Source organism: Vipera berus (genome assembly GCF_964194415.1).
Source record: "Vipera berus genome assembly, chromosome: 3".
In the NCBI taxonomy this organism is placed as follows: Eukaryota; Metazoa; Chordata; class Lepidosauria; order Squamata; family Viperidae; genus Vipera; species Vipera berus.
In genome coordinates this window covers 194,769,273-194,790,668 of record NC_138204.1, presented here as the reverse complement: position 1 = coordinate 194,790,668, position 21,396 = coordinate 194,769,273, and the positions used below count along the sequence as shown (strand labels likewise).

Here is a 21,396-nt window from a genome sequence, read left to right as displayed (position 1 = left end):
CTGCAACTGGTCCTGAATGTGGCAACGGAGACAATTAGGTCTGTAGCTCATCACAGGCTTATGTAACACATTTGATCTGTGAGCTGCACTTTTTACCAGTAGGCTCCTGGATACAATTCAAGGTGCTGGTTATTACATATAAAGTCCTTCATAGGTGCTTGGTTATTTCTGGTCTTCTATGGCTTCTGTCTGGCTTGTATGATCAGGCGGAGTCGGTATGCTCCAAATCCCATCCATTGTCACATAATGAGATGAAGGAAGTGTGCTTTCTCTTGCTCTCTGGAGCACCATTCCCACCATGACATGTATGGCCTCACCATGGCTGTGTTCAGAAGAACTCTGAAAACTCTGTTCCCAGACCTTAAGTTAGAGGATGATGGATCTTGCAAGCCTTTTAATGGTTGCTTTTCTTATGTTATTCATGTGGTTTGTGGTTTTCATTGAATTTATTATATTAAAAGACTTACATTGTTGCCCATATTTATTTTTATGTTTTAATTTATATTTCACCATTATTGTAATTTATTTATTTTTATCTCTTTATTTATTACATGCCACACATACTGCTATCCAAAGCAACTCTGGGTGACTTACAATGTAACAAAAATAGAAATATAAAAACAATTTAAATATAGGAATTAAAATTACAAAAATTAAATACGGACTTAAAAATCACAGGCTTGAGAAGAGTGAGAGTGGTACCTTCTCTGTCACTGCACCAAACACCTCCAGCCTATAAATAACTTAAGGCAGCAAGAATACATAATTCTTCTTCCTCCTCTTATTTTCCCCACAACAATAACCCTATGAGGTAGTTTGAGCTAAGAGAGTGACTGGCCTACAGACAGACAGACAGCTTTCATGCCTAACCACTAGACCAAACTGGCTCTATTGCAACCATAAGCCTGGATGGCTCACTAAACGTTAAAAATATTAAATCCCAAATACAGATAAATAAAGTAAAATAAAATAAAAACTCAGTAAAAGCTCACGGTGCCCCAAGGCAGCACTCTCTCACATACCCACATATCATCATGCTGGGCATCAAACCTATTCTACCCCATTATTTATGGGAAGAGAGAATTCATCAAGGCCTTCTAAAAGGCAAGGAAGGCAAGATCCTACTGGATCTCGGGAGGAAGGGTTTTCCACAGGGCAGAGACAGCAGTGGAGAAGATATGCATCCTAAGCCGCACTAAATGACAACGTTTAAGGAAAGAACCTGGAATGTGTCCTCTATATCTGACCGAATGGAATGGTCAGATAACCTCAGGGGAGTCATTTCCATAAATAACCTGATCCCGTTCCACTTTTACATGCTTTATAGCACTTTGAATTGAATCTGGAAATAAACTGGAAGCTAGCACAGCAATGGTATTATATGGATAAATTATGAAGTGCCCAAAATTGTGCTGCTATATTCTAGATCTGTTGTAATTTCTGCATGGTCTTCAAGGGCACACCTACATAGAGCAGATTACAGTAATCAACCAGGAAACGACCAATGTATGAGTGACCATGAGCAAGGCTTCTCAGTCCAGGAATGGGTGCAATTGGTGCACAAGATGGATCTGTATGAACAAATGTCCTTAGCCATGATTGACAGTTATTCTGAGAGCAGAAACCATAAATCAAGGAGGACCCACAGGTTGCATACCAACTACAACTAGGAGAGTGTTACCCGAGCAAGAATGACATATCAATCGACCCAGGAGAATAAAAACCCCACAGCTGGTTTCTCCCCATTCCTTTCAAGTCTTTGGCCAACATATTACTTGGCTAGCCAATGTGGAGATGTATAACTTGGAATCATCAGCATATTGATAATACCATACCTCACACTACCAGATAAACATTTCTAGAGGTCTCATGTAAATATTAAAGAAGAGCAAGAGACTTGAATAACCAGCTCAAATTCCTCCCAGATAACCAAGCTCAGACATGCCCCAGTCACTTCCAAAGCACCTGCTCAGCCAACATCTAACTCCAAGACAAACGGAATGACAATAGAATATTCCTCTTAGCTACTCTGCAAAGGCTCCCCCAATCTCTCCTTACCCAAAAGGGACCTAATCATTCTGAACAGGGCCACTGGCCAACCAACTGCAGCACAAAAAGACTAGAAAAGTAAACTCACTTTACTGCTCTAATCGTCATAAGATAAGTCTTAATAAAGGCTCTTTTGTGTGACAGGTCAGTTTCGCTCCTCATCTTTCACCAGCAGGGCTTTAGGTATCTCCTATGTTGTTTCATCTCTGGCAGTTCCTCAGATAACCAAGGAACCATGCAAGATCCACAAGTGCAGAGTCCATACTCTGGATCTATCAGTCACTTGGGATGGACTGATTCAATAAGTCTCTCTTCGGAGGGTGGGATCTGACTGCAGCAAGGGTCTGATATTAATACTATGCCACTGCTCCAAGACAAAGACCAGATCAAGTGTATGACTTCAATTCTGGATTGGATTCTTAGAAAGTTGGATCAGATCCACGGCTGTCATGATAGCTATTAACTCCAGGCTGAAGACAGGCTGAAGTCACCTGGAATCTAGGGAATTTCACCATCAACTCAATCACAGAATCAAGGAATTTGGGCAGGATGCTTCTATATTGGAGGGACAGAGGTAAGTAAACAGCAGTTCCAACTTATCCATATGGCCTAACTTCACAAATAGAATCTCACATCTGACCATGTCCATATCCATGCCCAGATAGTGCCACACTTGAAACCCAGGACAGAATATGTCAGAGAACAGAACCGCATGCACAACCAGATTTCAATCATTCAAGCCAAAACAGCCCTCATGGATGAGGAAAGCTTTTCTGCTAGCCAACCTGGCATTAAATAGCAACCAGCGTCTATGGAGATTCTAAAGCAGACATGTCAAACTCACGATGTCACATGATGTCGCGTAATGTATCAGGACGGTTTTGCCATTGCCAGCAATGGGGTGGGCATGGTTTCCAGATGACGTGTCCAGCCCGTGGGCCGGCAGTTTGACACCCCTGTTCTAAAGTCATCCAGGTCATGGTTGTCCCAAAGGTGCTTTTTCAAGAGGCAATTGGACTTTCTTGTTTTTCTTTGTAGATGTTTCGCTTCTCACTCAAGAAATTTCTTCAGCTTTGACTAGCTCCTCTAGTTGGCAACACCACCATCACATCAACAATTCACAGGACTTCAGCAAGATTTGAAAACTAAAACTGGACCCAGATGAGACCATGGTTTCCTATGATGTGATTTCCCTCTTCACATGCATCCCAACAACAAGCTATCATGGTAGTGAAGAAACGACTGCTATAAGACAGTATTTTAGGTGACAGAACCAACCTCAGCCCAGATCACATATGTGCCATGTTGGACCTCTGCCTGACCACTACTTATTTTAAATACAATGAAGGTTTCTACAGACAAAAACACAGCTGCATCATGGGTTCACCTGTGGCCCCCATTGTGGCCAATCTCCAAATGGAAGAGGTAGAAACCAAGACCCTAAACTCCTTCACAGTAATTCTACCCACTCACTGGTATAGGTATGTGGAGGATACTTGGGTCAAGATCAAAATACAGGAATTGGAAGCGTTCACCAAACATATCAACTCTGTGGACAGATACATCAAATTCACGTGGGAAGATGTTAAGGAAAATAGTTTAGTTTTTCTGGACTATGCAGTACACATTAAGGAAGACAGAAGCCTTAACACTGAAATTACCAGAAACCTCCCACACATACACACAGATCAACATTTACATTTTGATTCTCACCATCCATTGGAGCACAAAATGGGAATTATCAAAACCCTACACTACCAAGATGAAGGCCTGCCTACCAGCAAAGATGGGAAAGAAAGAGAAATAAAATACATCAAGGAAGCCCTCAGAACATATGGCTATCTCAGGTGGGCCTTCATCAAACCCCAAAAAAGATCCAGCAGGAACTCTGGATATATATGCTTGCAAATGCAAGTCTTCCCCTAAAGGCCACCAGCCACCATAATTGAAATCCCACCAATCCATCTAAATCCTGAGTCCCAGAGAAAGAGAAGTTGCCAAGATGAGTGCTGGCCATTTGGCCAGCCAAACAGCAACCACAGGACCCAGGTCAGTTCTTCCACAAGACCACCACCTATGCCGGGTCCCACTGCTGCCATCTACCTTGGCATCCATTGTCTTTCAAGCAAGGATTCCTACCCCCAGAAAGATATAGCCACAGACACCTCACCATAGTCACCTGGCCCAGCTAACTATCCTCCTGTTCTGGGCACAAGTCAGGAGGTGGAGAATGAAAAACAAGGCTGCTGTTAACCTGACTTCTTTCTGTCTGCATCACTGTTCCTTCAGGAGCCTGTCATATGCCACCAGTCAGCTGCACTGAAAGTAGCTGATCCATGGGCCCATGAGGCTCTGCTGCAGACAGCCATACCCTCCCACACTTTTGAAGCTGAGAAACTGCAACTTGCTGCCCCTCCACCAGTCCACCACTGTCCAGCCAAATTTAGACAGGATTTTGCTATTTCTCAGCCACTGCCTCTTTTGCTGTTCATATCTCCCTCGGTAACCCTGGTTCCCTAGCACCACTGGCAATGAATTGAACAGTGGAAGAAATCACCAAACTTCACACACCCGTAGCAACATATAAAAACCCTTAAAAATTATTACCCCATGGTACCCAGGGCCATAATGGAAAAAAAAATTCTGTATGATTGTTTGCATTGCTCAGAACTGTAGAGCTTAGCAATCTTATATATTTATAGACTAGAAAAAGATAATTATAGAGAAAAACATTCAAACCCCAGATGAAAAAATGCAGACGTGATCTAATATTCAAATACTTGGCAATAACAATTTCCTTGTCCTTTGCTCTCCACCGATTTTGGTCTTACAGATTAAACACACAAGATGAAAAGTGCCTGGGAAGTTATGATTCAAAGCAAAAGTGTGGCAGCACGTGCAGCGCCTATAAATTGGCTATATTCAAATGACGTGCTTGTGCCACAAGCAAAGTGTGTGGCATGCACAGCTAACCTCAGTCAGCTGTGGGACTAGGAAGGGGTTAAAAGAACTCCACATGGATTTGAAATAAAGTGCCTTCCTGGTTAAACATGTCCTGCAAATACTGTAAGCCTGTCAAAAAATGTGGCAATTCCTTTGCCTAAGAAAAAAAATGTTGCTAAAAAGTGGAACAGCCTTGCTTTTCACTATAGAACTCACTGCCAGAATCATTGCAGAGTGATTACAGTTTCCTAATACTGATTGGCTTCAGGGGCCAGAGAACCCTCAGCATTCTTTCTTAGGCTTCCAAAAGGCATTCTTCCTATAGCAATTTTAAAAATTGTCCTTGCCAATGCAGGTCAACAAGCAATGAACATCAAACAAGCCTCAGTAGAATCTCTCATATCTAAACTCTGAATGTTTCTTTAAACGCGTTCCCAAATATAAACAAACATTCTAAACAAAGCAATTTGGGAATACCATTTATATGTCCAGTATACATTAGGATGTAGGGATCAACTGTCCTATTTGCAAGTTCTTTCTTGTGTCCCAAATATCAGAGATGTGCATTTATATGTGTTTCACTTCTCCTTCTTCCTACATTGGTTTATGCCCCTACTAAGGTAGCTATGATAAGAAGCAGCTGGCTTCTTTGTTGTAACTTTTCTCTCTCATTAAAGGTTTCTTTGTCTTGCAATGGGTTGACAGTATTTTTCTTCTGGCAACTTGTTTTGTTCCCTCTAGGTCAGGGGTGTCAAACTGCCGGCCTGCAGGCCGACGTGGCAAAACCACGCCCACCCCATTGCCGGCAAGGGGGAAAAAAGTCACCATACGTTTTGACACATCACATGATGTTGCGAGTTTGACACTCCTGCCCTAAGGGTAGGTTAGGGAAAGGGATAGGCGTGATGCTTGACCATTAGAAAAGTGAATGTTATATACAGTAATGAGAGGAACGATCTTGCTGAAAGAGACAGATGCACAGAATAAGTAAAAGGGGTTTTTTTCTCCTGTTTTCTTTCCTTTTCACTCAGGTCTGATCTGCATGAGTACAGATTCTGCAGCATGAGTGCAGACCATTGACCCTTTCTCAATAACAGGAACACATAACACCACTGTCTGCCTGCCCCCAGGCCACCAAGAAGGCAATCTCTGCCTTTGTTCTGTACCAGCCTGCTACAGGCCCTGCAGAAAAGGCAGGGACAACCCCTTTACAAACGGCAAGAGGCTGGAATAAAGCCTGCCAAATTTATTAACATAAAACAGAGCAAAGCAAGACACGAACCATGAAACAGGAGCTATGAAACAGGAACTAATCAAGCGGTTGCCTTCAGCAAACCAGCCCTCCCACGCATTCCCCTTTTATACAGTTCAGGGCGTGGCTTCTCTCTGCCTCCTTCTGAGGTGCCCCATTGCCTTCCTCTGTTTACTCCTGATTGACTGCCTCCTGCGTCGGGCGTCCTTGAACAGGGCCAGCTGTGGGTCATCTTCATCCATGCTGTCAGGCTCACACAGCTGGGTCTCCGTCATGACCAGGTGGGAGGGGCCTGGCTGAGGGCTCTCATCAGCAAGATCTTCAACCCCCTCAGCAAGCTCTTCAACACCCCCCTCCTCCTCTGAGTCGTCCGACCCAACTGCCGAACCCACAGGCTGACCCTGAATCACAACAGCCTTGTCCATGCTAAATGTTAAAAGTAGTGTTTTATAATTTGTGCTGGCACAGGCAATGGTATCCAGTTCTGCTGCACCTCATGTCATTGAAAGCAAATATATCCACTTCAGTTCACGACTATATGCCTCCTCCTCCTCTTCCTCCTCTTCTGCCTCTCCACCAATTAGCATACAAGAGGTGTTTATTATGATGACAGGTCAATGGAGGACAAATTATATAAAAGGTTACTCAATGGAAGTGGCATCCTCAAAAGCCCATCCATTTAAAGGAAAGTGCTTAAGGATTACAGAAATAGGAATCCACTAATTGGGGGCTGTGGAAAGTGCAATCCAGGCACAGCATAAGCCATAGTTTTTACTGAAGTGAAGGAAGGGGTTAACATCTGGAAGTGTATTTCCTAATCCATCTTAACACTTTGAAGTCACTGAGAAATCAAGTAGAGTCCAGTCACCACACAATTCCACCAGAAGTCATTGACAAATGCAATCACGAGTATCTCAGTTCCAAAATCAGGCTTGGTTGAAAATATAGGCACCACTGCTAAAAGTCACTGCATTCCAGTGTTTTTTCAGTTTATTTTCATTTTTTAAGAGACCTCCTTTTCACTATAATACTAAAACAAAAGTAAGCAATATTTTTGTGTTGGATTACTTGTTTAACTTTGAGAGCAGATTAAAGAGCAGAAACAAAGTGACTGTTCTATAAAGGGCAGCTGGATTAGATATGGCCAGTCACAAAATATCTTTTTTTTCTTTTTCAGAAGAACTATTCTCTATCTGGAAGGTCCACAGAATCCCGGTGGAAATTATATGGTGCTATTAGCATTGCAATAGAGTTAGATAAGGTAGGGTGCCTGGCATAAACTAAGAATGATAACTGGGGAAAAATAACTAGGAACAAATTAACCAGCATTAGGCAGTTCAGAGTGGTACTAGTAGTTAATGTCTTCTAATAGGAGATAACTATTCCTTCTTATTTAAAGGAAGTAGGTGTAACGATATTAAATAATTCTTTTCTTGATACAAAATAACTTTGAAATTTAAATAGGTTTCATGAGGAGTGGGGGGAGTGCACTATTAATTTTCTTGACCCCCATAATGGACATACAGATAGATAGAAAGACATATTTAAAAGTCATAGAATATATTTGATAGGCTTGGGCTTTGAAGACGTTATTTTGCAATGGTTCCAGTTTTTTGTCTCAGTAGTATCAGATATGTGGTTTTATAAACTTTGTCGAAGATATCCAGGCAGTTTAATACGATGCCTGCATGAATCCACTAGAAGTTGCCTGAAATCCTGGAGTAAGATATCAGTTTATTACACTCAGTCTTAATGTCAAATGAGTCCATTAATTTTTTGGAGCAATTCATTTGTCCTATATAAAATCCAGAGGGTCATTGCTGGCAGATGATTGCATCTATTAAATTGTAGGAAGAGCATGTAAAGGCACTTCTAATCTTGTCTTTGTGTTTGTTGGGGCAAACCTCAGAGTAGACCAAATAGGACTTAAAACAAGGGTAAAGTAATATCAGATCATTTCAGTTTCCCAGGACACTTCATGAAAGACTACAAAGTGGCTGTTTTGAAAAACTTGAATTTTAAGAGCACCATCTAGTGATAAATTGCTGAACTCATATGTATCAAACGGTTTCATGCAAACTTAGATCTCAATGAATACAATGGGGTTGGTTTTTTTACATATTTTACAATTTTTTACAACTGTTAATAGATAAGGGATGTATAATCTGCATAACCAAACTATCTTCCCCTCCCATTTCCCCAAGTTTTCCCATCCCATCTCATCGCAGTTTAAATCCTACATCAGTCTAGCCACTCTGTACATCTCATGAAATAAATCATGAAAGCTTAATAAAAAGTGTTAGTTGGAAGAGGTGCTACTACACATTAAATTTTTGCCATGTCTGATAGTGTATGTTCATTTCTTTATTGAATACCTAAGAAGTAAGTACTCAAAAAAATTTGAAATTAAAAAAGAAAACAATAAAATAATAAAGAATTAAAATCCTGATGAAAGACAGCAAGAGGGAAGGCATTTAATAATAACAGAGTTATAATAATAGAGTTAATTTGATAACATACATGGAACCAACAAATAAAAGTAACATGTTCTTCAGTCTACCGTGCTGAAGTATAAATTTAAGCTTTTTTGTTCTACTTTTGGCCTTAAAGGCAAATCAAATTTTGATTTGTTTGTTTGACTTTAGATTCTAAAGAGTGCAAACACAGCTCTTGAGCAGGTTCTGTTCATAGTTCGGAAAGAAGACCCTCTTGCGCTCTTGGAGAAAGATGACCTGAATAACTTTGTAATAAGAAGAGTTCTTATATAATAAGTTCTATCCCAAAATATACAGGTTAACCCTAACTTACTAATTTGTTCAAAATCATTCTAAGTTATGATGGCACCAAAAGAGTAGATTTACAACTTATTTCGCACAGACTATTCATGCTACCAAACTAACAGAACCAGGGCTTTTTTTTCTCATAGAACGCTCAGAACGGAGTTCCGGCACCTTTTTTGGATGGAACCTTGTAGGGTAGGCAAAGTGGGTTGTATGACATGTGTGAGTTTCAGCACCTTTTTCTTTTACAAAAAAAGCACTGAACAGAACCATGAAAATATCACATGGCCACTTTCATCTAATGGGCTTGTTTACCCCAAATATGATAAATAGGCAGATCTTGACAGTGAAATAAAAGCTAATGTTAGCACCACCCATCCTTTCAGAGATATTTCATAACTAGCGAGCTCTAAATGAAAAGATCAAGTATCACTTCTGACCGTGGGAGAAAAGCTCCCTCAATAGAGCTTTATACCTGATCGAAGGTTTAAATATGAAGGTCCAAGCTACTGAGGGAACTAAACTTCACCTATAACATTTCCATACAGTAATTTCATCACTACATTTTACACCAGCTGCAGTTTGTGAAGCCTATCAAGGGCACTTGCACTGTGCCAATATACAAGGACAATTCGGAAATAAATGTCCGTTTGGTTATCAATGACAGACACTCGCAGATACAGAAGTTTTATTATACACATTAGAAAACTACAACATGGCATCACTTTTTGACATAATCACCATTCAAATTGAGGCACTTGTCATAAGTTCTTGGGTGCATCTAGGCGGTGTGCGGGCGAGCATTATTGTGAACCAACACCACACCGGAAGTGGTGCCATAGAAAATCCTGCCAAATGTGAAGATGCTAAAGGAGTACTGCTAGTGAACTTCATGGAGCATGGTTCAACCATCAATTCAGAAGTCTACTGTGAACCGTTACGAAAACTCAGACGAGCCACCCATAACAAACGTTGGGGCATGCTGATTTCAGGTGTGGTGTTGGTTCACAATAATGCTTGCCCACACACCATTAGACGCACCCAAGAACTTCTGAAGCAGTTCCGTTGGGATGTTTTTGATGAGCCCCCTCCATAGCCCAGATTTGGCGCCAAGCGACTACTACTAAGGAATTTCAAACCTTGTAAGACATTATGACAAGTGCCTCAATTTGAATGGCGATTATGTCAAAAAGTAACGTAATGTAGTTTTCTAATGTGTATAATAAAAGTTCTGTATTTGCAAGTGTTCGTTATTGATAACCAAAAGGAGGTTTATTTCCGAATTGCCCTCGTAAAGTTACCAGATTACGAATTAGGGTGGCTGGGTTATCATTGCTGAGGAATAGGCTTACCTAGAGTGGCAAGTTGGAACTTGCCAAATAAACTCCAAAAGACATAAATTTCTAGTAATAACAATAAACTACATTTACTACTGTTGCAGCCAACCCACCTGATTTCCCCCTCACAATCTCTGGTGCCCCATATCCCTCGGTTGCAGTGAGTGTGGCATGCAGGTAAGACCAGGACATTGGACCTGCTTGGAAAATGGAGGGAGAGAATAGGGCTGCAGCCATAAGGAGGCAGAAAGAGGGGGGGAAGGAGTGGTAGTGGCCAAGACTTGTCCCTGATATACAGTACTCTCCTCTTGCTTTTGAGCAACAATCAACATCCAGCCTTATACCAATTGCTGTGTCCTTAAGACTTAATATTACTTAAATAAAATAAAAATTCAGAATTTATTATGTTTTATTATTATTGTATATATTTATTTGTTGAAAAGATGAATGTGGTCCATCATCCACTCTCAGACATCCACTCTCACCCCTATGTGGAAGAAGGTTGCCAACCCCTGCTTCACAGCATCATACTGATTAATAAAACATACCTGCCAACTCCTGAAAGTAGTTAAATATACCCTTAAATTCTTGCTAATAGAATATATTAAGAAGATAGAAACTCTGTTTTTTAAAAAAAATAAACCAAGTCGGTTCCTTACCTGTCTGCTGTGTCACCCACCACCTTTCCTCCTGAACCATTTATGGACTCTTGCCTTGTAATCCCTTGAGATCTACTTCGTTCCACGGTTGACTGTTCTTGCAGCTTTGTTTTTTTGTCCTGAGGTGCTTTTTCATTCTGCAGTCCTCTAAAAACCTCTTGATCAGACTTCTGTGGGGTGTTAGTTCCACTATTATAAAACCATGCTCCAGATTTTGTGAGGATTTCTTGTTGCTTTCGGCATGAATTACACACCCACATTACCTGCATATAATATGCAGAAAATACTGTGATCAGTTTTTCAAAAGTAATCCTGACAAGTTCACACTAAAAATGAAATGTAATAAATGATTATAGAACATTAAAAATAACATTAAATGACAATGTTTCAAATTAATACAATTTTAACAGTTTTTTAAGGTTAACAACTTGTTTAATTATATTTAACAAATAAAGTCCAAGGTCCATATAGGTTCTTTTCTTAATATTTATTTATTTAATTAATTAATTAAATTTATAGAATAGAATAAACCACATATCTTATGGAACTTAATCCTTGATAAAAAATTAAATCTTAAAATTACACTCTGTACATCTTAGAAATATTTATTATTTCTAAAATCAGTAATTTTGACTATACTGTCATAATTAAAACAGACAGATCTGATTATTTAACCATCAGATCTTAAAAGTCAGCTGAAGTTATCCAGCTGAGCATTCTGTTTCCTGTAGTATCTCCAGAACCCAGGTTTCAAAAAAAAAAAGTCATTATTGCCCAGCAGTTAACAAAACATATTCTCTTGGATTATAGAAATCCTGAAATGTAACACACGAAAACATTCACAATATACATAATATTTTATTAATAACGGACTTCCGGATGGCAAGGCGTCGCCGGAGGCAGCCATTCTTTGGCTGTCAGTCTCGTGGCTCCGTAGAGCCGCCGAAAACAGCGCCGATCAGCTGTTTTGGCGGCTCAGAAGCCCCCACCTTGGGAAAAGAGGAGGGGGTGAGCGCCCAGGTAGGGGTAGAGCTCTCCGGGGCCGCCAGAACTTAGAGTTTTGGCGGCTGAAGGATTGAGCCCCCCCGAAGCCTGGGCATGCTCCGGACTGCGAGGCGCCTCTGCTCCGGGTTTTTTGGAGCAGAACAGGGCGTTCGCAACCATCCCTGCTAGCAAGGAAGAGCTTTTGAGAACAAGGACGCAGGCAGAGCGATGCAGGAGATTTTGGTGAAGATGGTGTTTTGATCTTTAACTCAATGGACTTTGCTGAGCTCGTAAGTGAAAGTGCGTAGTTAACAATAGTGGGTGATAATGGCGGCTATATCTTCTAAAGTTCCTGCTTTGGTGCAGCAGTCTTTGTTGAAAACTTCATTGTCTTCTGCACCCATATCTGCATCAGCTTTTACAGTAAAAGATTTGCAGAATCTGCTGGAAGAGACTATGGAAAAGCAAATGCAACAATTTGTTGAGATAATGGAGAAAAAGTTGGAGGAGAAGTTTACAGAGAAATTAACAGAAATGAGAGCAGACATCACATCTGCAATCCAAAGCATGGCTAAATGCATTGAGAATTTGGACGAAAGAGTGGAAGATCTTGCTCAAAATGATATTAGACTGGAAGCCAAAATGACAGAAACTGAAAATGTGGTAGAAAAAATTGATTATGATTTGATTTCGACACAGTATTATCAGATGGAGTTTGCTTTAAGGATTAGAGGCCTAAAAGAAAATCCTAAGGAAAATTTGAAGAAAATGGTTTCTGAGGCTTTGGAAGGGGTGTTGGGGCGACCAGCAGATGAAATAATGGAAGATATAGACAAAATCTTCCGTGTTAATTCGTGGATTGCAAGACAAAGGAAATTACCCAGAGATGTGGTGGTTTATTTTACAAAGAGAATTATTAGAAATGAAGTTATCCAGGCCTCCTACAATATTGATTTTGTAATTGCTGAGCAAAAAGTTCTGATTTTAAAAGAGATCCCTGCAAGAATTTTAAGAAAAAGGAAGGAATTTGCTTTTTTGACACAAGAATTGAGATGACGTGATATCAAGTTTAGATGGCAGATACCAGTGGGTATGGTGGTGACCTATGAAGGTACGAGGCATTGTTTTACCACGGTGATTCAGGCACGTGATTTCTACAGTAATGTTTTAAAAGCAGTCCCCATACCATTTTTGGAATCTACAAAGAAAAAAGGTGAGAGAGAGTCTCAACGTTCCAGAGAGAATCTACTAGATGCTGAAGGGTTAATGCAGACAGATGTGAAAGCTACAGGAGTGGGTCAAATTTCAGTACCACTGGAGAAGGCCAGAAATTGGAAGAGGCGTGCTGCTTCTGGACGAATGAATCAAGCTTGAAGATTTAGTTGTATAACTGCAGGAGTTAGAAGGACTAAATATTTGGGGATATTTTCCACCCTTATAAAATAATCATGTAATATTTTATGTTGCTTTAGTTTTAAGATTGTGAAAATTTAATTGGGAAGATTTGTAGTAGTGCCTACTGATATTTTGTAGGTTATGATTTATTATTTGGATGGTATATGTATGGTATTTTAAGTTGTATAATACACTAGGAGAAGGTAAGGTTGTATAAACTTGGTTTTAGTATGAATTTAAAGCCTAGTTGGATAGAAGAATAGTTTTATAAAATTGATATAAATTGTTTTATCTGTGATTGAAGCTAACTTGTAATATTTTTATGGGTACTATGGTATTTTAAGTTGTATAATATATTAGGATAATATGAATTTAAAGCCCAGTTGGAAAGAATAGTTTTAGAAAATTGATATAAATTGTTTTATTTGTGATTGTTTTTATTGGGTATTAGATTGAAAAGTATTATTTTGTATTTGAATAATCATTGATATGATATATATATGTTTGGAGTTTATCTATACGAGTTAAAGTACGATAGTTTAAACAGTTTAGGATTGTTTGCGTAAGTTAGATTATGATTGTTTGTATTTTTATACCCTGTATTCTGCTCTGGGAAGTGGGGGGGAGGGGAAAGGGAGGGAGTGGTTGGGGAGGGTTGGGGAGGGGGAAAAGGGGGGGGAGGGGAGGGGGTTGGGAGGGTTTTTTTGTTAAAGATAAAATGTATTGTAAAACTTTTTAATAAAATAAAATAAAAATATTTTATTAATAACAACATTATTTTATGCAAGGGACTGCTACATTAAGTGCCCAAACCCCAACCCTGAATTCTACAACATATTATCAACAGGCTGTTTTTATAGAAAACCATGTAAGTGCCCATAACTGTGCCATTGTTTACTGATATATATATTTTCTCCCAAAATTACATAATACTAGACAAGTATGAAATCACCAAGCTTGGTAGTGGAATGTTGGTAGCACCATCAGAAATAGTAGGATAGTTTATCTTTGTTGATTCAGAGCTTAACAACCAATGATTATCTTTAATCTCGGTTCCTCAACTTTTCAAGACGTTTTAGGTATATTACTGTGCCACTGTAATTTGACATCACAGAAATATGTTTGTTTGCTCAGAAAAATACTCTTCTACAACTTGAAAAACTAATAAAATCACAACGGATTTCAGAAGAATACAGTCAATTTAATATCTCCATTTTCAATAAGAATGCCTAGTTTCTTCAATATGAAAGCCAGTGTTCTTGCCAGGCAAACACATCTGATTTTATAATATCAGTTCTTCCACTTTACATATACTTCTAACAGATCCAGACTAAAAAAATCCTACTAGAATTATTATTTTCCTATTTTGATGTGTGTAATGTGTTGTTTTAAAGATAGAAATTGTAGGTAACCTTCAGGGAAAATACATAAAACTACATAACAGCCAAAGAGAAGTGCTGTATTTAGTCTGTCTGGTATTACTTTTGAGGCCATTCCAGTTGCCCTAGCTCCAGGCATTGTGGCCTCATATCAATTGCTTCACCTCATTTCTGTACTAGAATAATAGTTACACCAGAATCTTACGATGTTGGGAAGCACTTTGGATTTTCTGTAAAAAAAACAACAGTCTATCTAAAATGTTTGGGGGGGGGAGAGGCATTGAAAATCTTGGGAAAGTTTATCTTTAAAAAACTTTCAGCTAGAAAAGCAGAGTATATTGGAGAACAGGTTCCTTTAATTGCTAAATCAAGTGTGCCTCATAAACCATTAACAGGCCAAGGTCTCTGAATAATCCTTTGGGGTGGATCATACGCAATGGAAGCAGTGGGTAGATAAAGTGGGAAGGAAGGCCAAGAGGCCATCAGGAAAAGAAAAAATAGCCTCAAGCTTCATTCTCTGCAGATCAGCATCAATTTCAGCTGAGAGTAAAGTTGCAGGACCAAAATCAGTTATAGCTGACAGGATCTATTTACCAAAAAAAAAAGAGCAAAAAAGGAATAAAGAAAATAAGCAACTCATTCAGCTGTTCTGTTTTCTACTGTAGTAATAACATTAATTGCACAACTATTTTCCATATATATTAATACGGCTTCTGAATAGAATTTTAATTCTGTTAATCATCATCATCATCCAAAGTTGGAAGGGACCTTGCTTTTTTTTTTAATCCCATTTATATCCCGCCCTTCTCCAAAGACTCAGGGCGGCTTACAATTTAAGCACAAACCAATGTGCTTAGCATTATTACAAAGTCAGCTTATTGCCCCCAACAATCTGGGTCCTCATTTTACCTACCTTGGAAGGATGGAAGGCTGAGTCAACCTTGAGCCTGGTGGGATGCGAACCTGCACTAATTGCAGGCAGCTGGTGTTACTTAAGGAGGCATTAGCCCACTGCTCCACCAAAGCTCCTGCCTTCAGGTGCTTTGGAGAATAGCTTGACTCCCTCTTCTTTGTGGCAGGCCCTGAGATATTGGAACACTGCTATCATGTCACCCCTCACCCTTCTCTTCATTAAACTACACATACCCAATTCCAGCAACCGTTCCTTATATGTTTTAGCCTCCAGTCCTCTAATCATCTTTGCTGCTCTTCTCTGTACTCTTTCTAGAGTCTCAACATTTTTTACATTGTGGTGATCAAAATGCCATTCTACAATGCCATTGCTCTGTTTGGTATTGGAGCCCTTCATAACTGCTTTAAAATAAACAAGGTAGAGAAAGTATGCAGAGCATAGTTTCTGAAATTTTTCCAACTCTTAAACAGTAATGATCATACAGTCACGTTTATTTTTATCTGTGTAACAAAAAATATGTTGTGCTGCTGTACATTTTTGCTTATCTACTCTGTGTCAAATCACCAGGAGAGGAATGAAGATGTAAAGGAGCTTAGAATGGAATAGTCAACAACATTCCAAGTCATTATTCAGCAGTTTCTTACATCAAAATATATTGGGAAGGCAGTTTTCCTGATATTTTTTTCTTCACAGATCACAGCTGTGATCCAGCTTATTTTTGAATTTGGTCTTTCTTCTGCCACTTCCAACATCAAACTTGCTCCTCTATAGTTCCCAGAACATTATTTTGTAGATAGGCAGGAAGAGAAAGTGCCAAGCTCCTTATATAATTACTTTCCAAAATTCTGTTGGATTGGAAAATATATACTTAGTCCATGGTTAACGATGACAATTAGGACTTGAATTTCCCTCGCTAAATGACATGGTTGTAAAGTATAACATCACATGACCCCATTGCTTACTAATGGTGGCTCCAGCACTTTCCAGTGATTCATGAAGCAAATTTCACACCATCATTAAGGGAGGACATCACATAGTCACCATCTGTGATCTCCTGCTGGTTTCCCCACTGACTTCGTGTCAGTCTTCCCAGGTAAACCAGACAGTAAACCTGACCAGATGAGCTATTGGAATTTATTTAAGGCTTCATTAACAGAATCTCACAAGTCTGAAAGTACAAATCTCCCACTGTCATTTTAACAGCCTAACCAACCGAGGCCAGATCCCTCCTAAGTTTCTTTATTTGATCATTAAGCCATTGGGGGATCCTCCTTATCATTCTCTAGAAATATTCCTTCATCTTGCCCCTCAAGGTCATTCCCACACATGATCGCACTTTGCTTATAGGAAACCAGAACATTGCAAATGGCGACCACATAATTGTGGGAGATGCTTCAACTGCATAATCGTAACCTGGGTGGCAAAAACCTGGGATTGCAATTACATGACCATGGGGATGCTATGACAACTGGAACTTTGAGGTCAGGTTGTTTCATAATTCAGCACTATCTCACATCTGTTTGCAGCTCCTCAGGTAGCAGTTTATCTGGGAACTGTAGAAATGACTGCTCACTGTCGATTTCCTCACAGAGTTGGAACTGGCCATGAAAGCACCCTAATATCGGCTTAAATTCTCCCAAGAATCAGAGGTCCAACAAATTCTTATCTTCTTTTGCTGACAATTTCATTTGTCAGAAGGTAGAAGATCTGATATCCTCAACCTAATCCCTACCCAAAGAGAGGAATTGGTTGAAGAAGTAAAATGAGAGGAATCTATTGCATCTATTGTTGCCTTTTAATTATTTACACTGGCTTAACTAAATATATTTCTATATAAGTTAATAAAAATACTTTGTTCACTAAAAAACAATATAAATAAATATGGCTTGAAAAGATATTTATTTATTTATTATATATTTATTTTAATTCCATTTATATCCCGCCCTTCTCCGAAGACTCAGGGCGGCTTACAAGCTTAGCAGTAGCCTTCATTCTATGTATATGCCTGCTTATTAGGGCTTTCACACACACACCCAAGCGGCATTATTACAAAGTCAGCTTAATTGCCCCCAACAATCTGGGTCCTCATTTTACCTACCTCGGAAGGATGGAAGGCTGAGTCAACCTTGAGCCTGGTGGGATGCGAACCTGCACTAATTGCAGGCAGCTGGTGTTACTTAAGGAGGCATTAGCCCACTGCTCCACCAAGGCTCTTGATATTGATACAGCATCCCACTGTTAAAATCATTATATTTCTTAAATAAATACAATAATTTACTATCATGTTTGACAAATTTGTGGGAAATAGGATGAATTAATTATATTAATAATGATCATTAGCATTGTTAAGAATAATAATTACACAATAACAATAATTAGATATTGGATAAATTATTCACAATTTTCTCAAATTACAACATTTTAGAATGTCCCAACATTTTTCTATTACATATATACCACTTAAAATTTAATTGTATTATTTGTATTCAAATAAAAATTCATTAAAATGTTGTACATGTAATAATTTTAAAAAGTGCAAGATGGATTATTCTTGGAATCTACCTGGGCAAGTCCCTGCAGTTTTCTTGGCAAGATTTTTAAGAAGTGGTTTACAATTGCCTCCTTCCTAGGGCTGACCCTGAACACTACAACAAACGGGCTCTCAATCTTCATTGATACAGGTCTTTTTTTTCCCCTTATGAGAAACTTCACTATTCATAGCAAAGGATGAGACACCATCTTGTGTTAAATAGTGGTATTGCTGTACTCTGAAATAATAATCTAACGATTAAAAAAAATATCCTCTGCATGCTTACTTAGAAATAAACATTGCATAAGCTGGTATTATCTAGTAATATATTTAACCATAGATCTCTACTTAATAGAGAAACTTTAATTCCTTGCCAAAAATAAAATGTGTGAAATCTCTTGCTTTTTATAGGGTAGAAACTTAAAACTTGATCTAAAATTCCAGCCCTTTTTACTTGGAAAATTGTAATTTATTGATCAAGTCAAAGCTGGCTAAAGGAGTCCCTGACTTACAACAGTTATTTTTGACCTTTCAAAGTTATGATAGAAATAAAATAAGTAGTTTATGACCTGTGTAGAGCACTCCTGGCTGTCACATCACACACACCACACAGTCATATGACTGTGCAACTCATTGTGGCATTCTGTGACCACATCACTGATTTTAGTATGGGGAGTTTTTTGCTGGTTTTTGACATTTTTTGCAAATTTCATGCAAAAAATGTTCATTCAAATAAATGGGTTTGCTTAACGACTGCCATGAAAAAAGTCATAAGATTAACTTCTGTTCACGTGAGTGATTTTACCTATAGTTGTAATGACTTACAACCAGGTTTCCAATCCCAATTAGAACTACCTATATGACTATTCTTCAAAGCAACTTTATTGTAAATGGACTTCACTAAAGTACATCCTTTGAAGCAGATTTAATTTTGGGAAAAGACAACTGAAGGAAACATTACAACAGCCTTCTTTTATATGTGAAAGGTTGTCATCTAAAAGACTGAAGCGTATTGGACACAAATACAGTCTTAAGTTACAAAAAAGCAGATTCTGGTTGGATATAAAGAAAAGGAAGCTTTTATCTAGAGTTGGTATTAGTTATTATTTTAATTTTAACTTAATTTCATTATTTTATATTTAAAAAATTTGTTTGTTTTTATAGTATATACAAGCCTATATGCCATAATATATAAGGATAGTGCCAATTGATGGTATAAATATTTAAAGAAAAACAAAAATGCCAAAATGTTCACTTCTGTACCAACTATAAATTTACATAACGATTCATAAATAACAGAATTACATAATAAAAATAGCCTTCTGCAGTTATTTTTAATCAATTACCCTATTTTTCAACTAGATATAAAGGGACACTATATATTTCTGTGAAAAGTGTTCACTTTCTTTTGGATTTCTGCATTTTTGCTTATCTTTGTCATTGAATGTTATAAAGAGCCTTACTGGTGTTATCAGAATCCCTTTTTTCCCCATTAAATTGTGTTCAATTCTCCAAGAATGCCTAGACAAGTCCTTGCTGTTTTTTTGACAAAGTTTTTCAGAAGTGCTTTGCCATTGTCACCTTTCTAGGGCTGAGAGCAAGTGCCTGGCCCAAGGTCACCCATCTGGCTTTGTACCCAAGACAGAACTCAAATTTATAATCTCCCAGTTTCTAGGTTGATGCCTTCTTTCATTAGAGTCCTACTGATTTATAAATGGAATCTGGGTATACAATAATAGACTGAGGACTTGCTTCATAAGTAGCATCATCCAACATGCAAGGATCTACCGTGAAAAAATAATTGCTCTCAATCAATTCATTTAAGGATCAGGATAACTAGGATCAGTTTTGTGAGCAAATCTAGAAGCATATTGTGCCTTGCTGAAAATAATGCATAAAAAACCATTGATATCTGAATTACGGTCTGTGCACATGGCGCCAGCAAACGTGCAGGAAGAAGCCTCTACCTGCCGCCCGATCTATCTTCCTTGGAGGACCCTGAAAAGGGCCAAAGGTCGCCCTGCAGGGGCGACCACCATGAGGTGGCCCTCCTTGTGATCGTGGAAGGGCGGCAGCCCTCCGTTTGATCCGGAGCAACTCCGGCCCGAAGAAGAAGAGATCAACCATCAACATGGCCAATCACTAATCCGCTCCCTGCCAAAAGCCAAAATCACCATCAAGCACAACGAAGCAATCTGGAGGATTTGGATGAGACCTTACCTTTCTTACTTCCCTAATTACTTCCCTGTGGAACTCTTCTGAAAATCTTCTCCCCCTCTCTTGAAAGATCGGCAACTGCTGCTTGGGGAACTAAAACCTTAAAGCCTCAAAAGAAACCAAATGACTAAGCTAAATAATTAAACAACCCTATTTGTACCTCTGGAATTTTTGGGCTACTAAAACATTCTTTTTTCCTTTTGGTACTGTCCATGAGGGCAAGAGAAGAAGGGGACGACAGAAAATGAGGTGGCAGGATGGAGTCACTGAAGCAGTAGGTGTGAGCCTAAATGGACTCCAGAAGATGGCAGAGGACAGGAAGGCCTGGAGGAACGTTGTCCCTGGGGTCGTGATGGGTCGGACGCAACATCACAACTAACAACAACAAGACGTTCTTATCTCTATGGGGACCTTCTACCCTATTCATTGTTTAAAAAATGGACTAATTGGATAAAAGCCTCATATTAGTCTGGAAAAAGATTCTACGTGCTATTGAGGACATCTTGTGGTGAAACCTGGTATAGCAAGTAAACCTTTTTTTTATTGTGAGATCTGACTGTAACAGATGTGTCCTTGACATTATCTCTAAAGATAAGAATTGGGAACACCTGGCACCAAAAACAACCTTTAGGAATAATGGAGGTGGACATTCACTGACTCTTATTAAAATAGCCTCCACTAAAGACCTATCTGTAAACATCAAAGAAATGAAGGATTATATTCCACCCCTTGACTATAAACTTATGCTTGATACTATTTTGGCAATGACTGAACAGATGAAAGCCAGACTTAAAGACAAATCTGACAACATAAACCCATTAAATGTGACTCTGACTTCAATCGATGAACTGACAATCCAAAAACTAACAGAAGAGGAGGAAATCAACAACAAAATAGGGGACTTTAAAGAACAACAATTTACTGAGATCCTTAATGCCCAAACTTCAATTTTAACTAT

The 21,396-nt window shown here is 38.9% G+C and overlaps 1 protein-coding gene across 10 annotated transcripts in view; it reads right to left on the bottom strand.

Annotated features, from left to right (window-relative positions):
* RIMS2 (regulating synaptic membrane exocytosis 2) overlaps positions 1–21,396 on the bottom strand; it is a gene marked incomplete at both ends in the record, with an annotated part of 289,996 nt that overhangs the window by 199,780 nt on the left and 68,820 nt on the right. For all 10 annotated transcript variants that reach the window (XM_081324264.1, XM_081324273.1, XM_081324271.1 and 7 more), the window contains one exon: positions 11,021–11,283. In XM_081324264.1, coding sequence (XP_081180390.1) covers positions 11,021–11,283 — 263 coding nt within the window. The remainder of the gene's footprint in view (positions 1–11,020; positions 11,284–21,396) is intronic.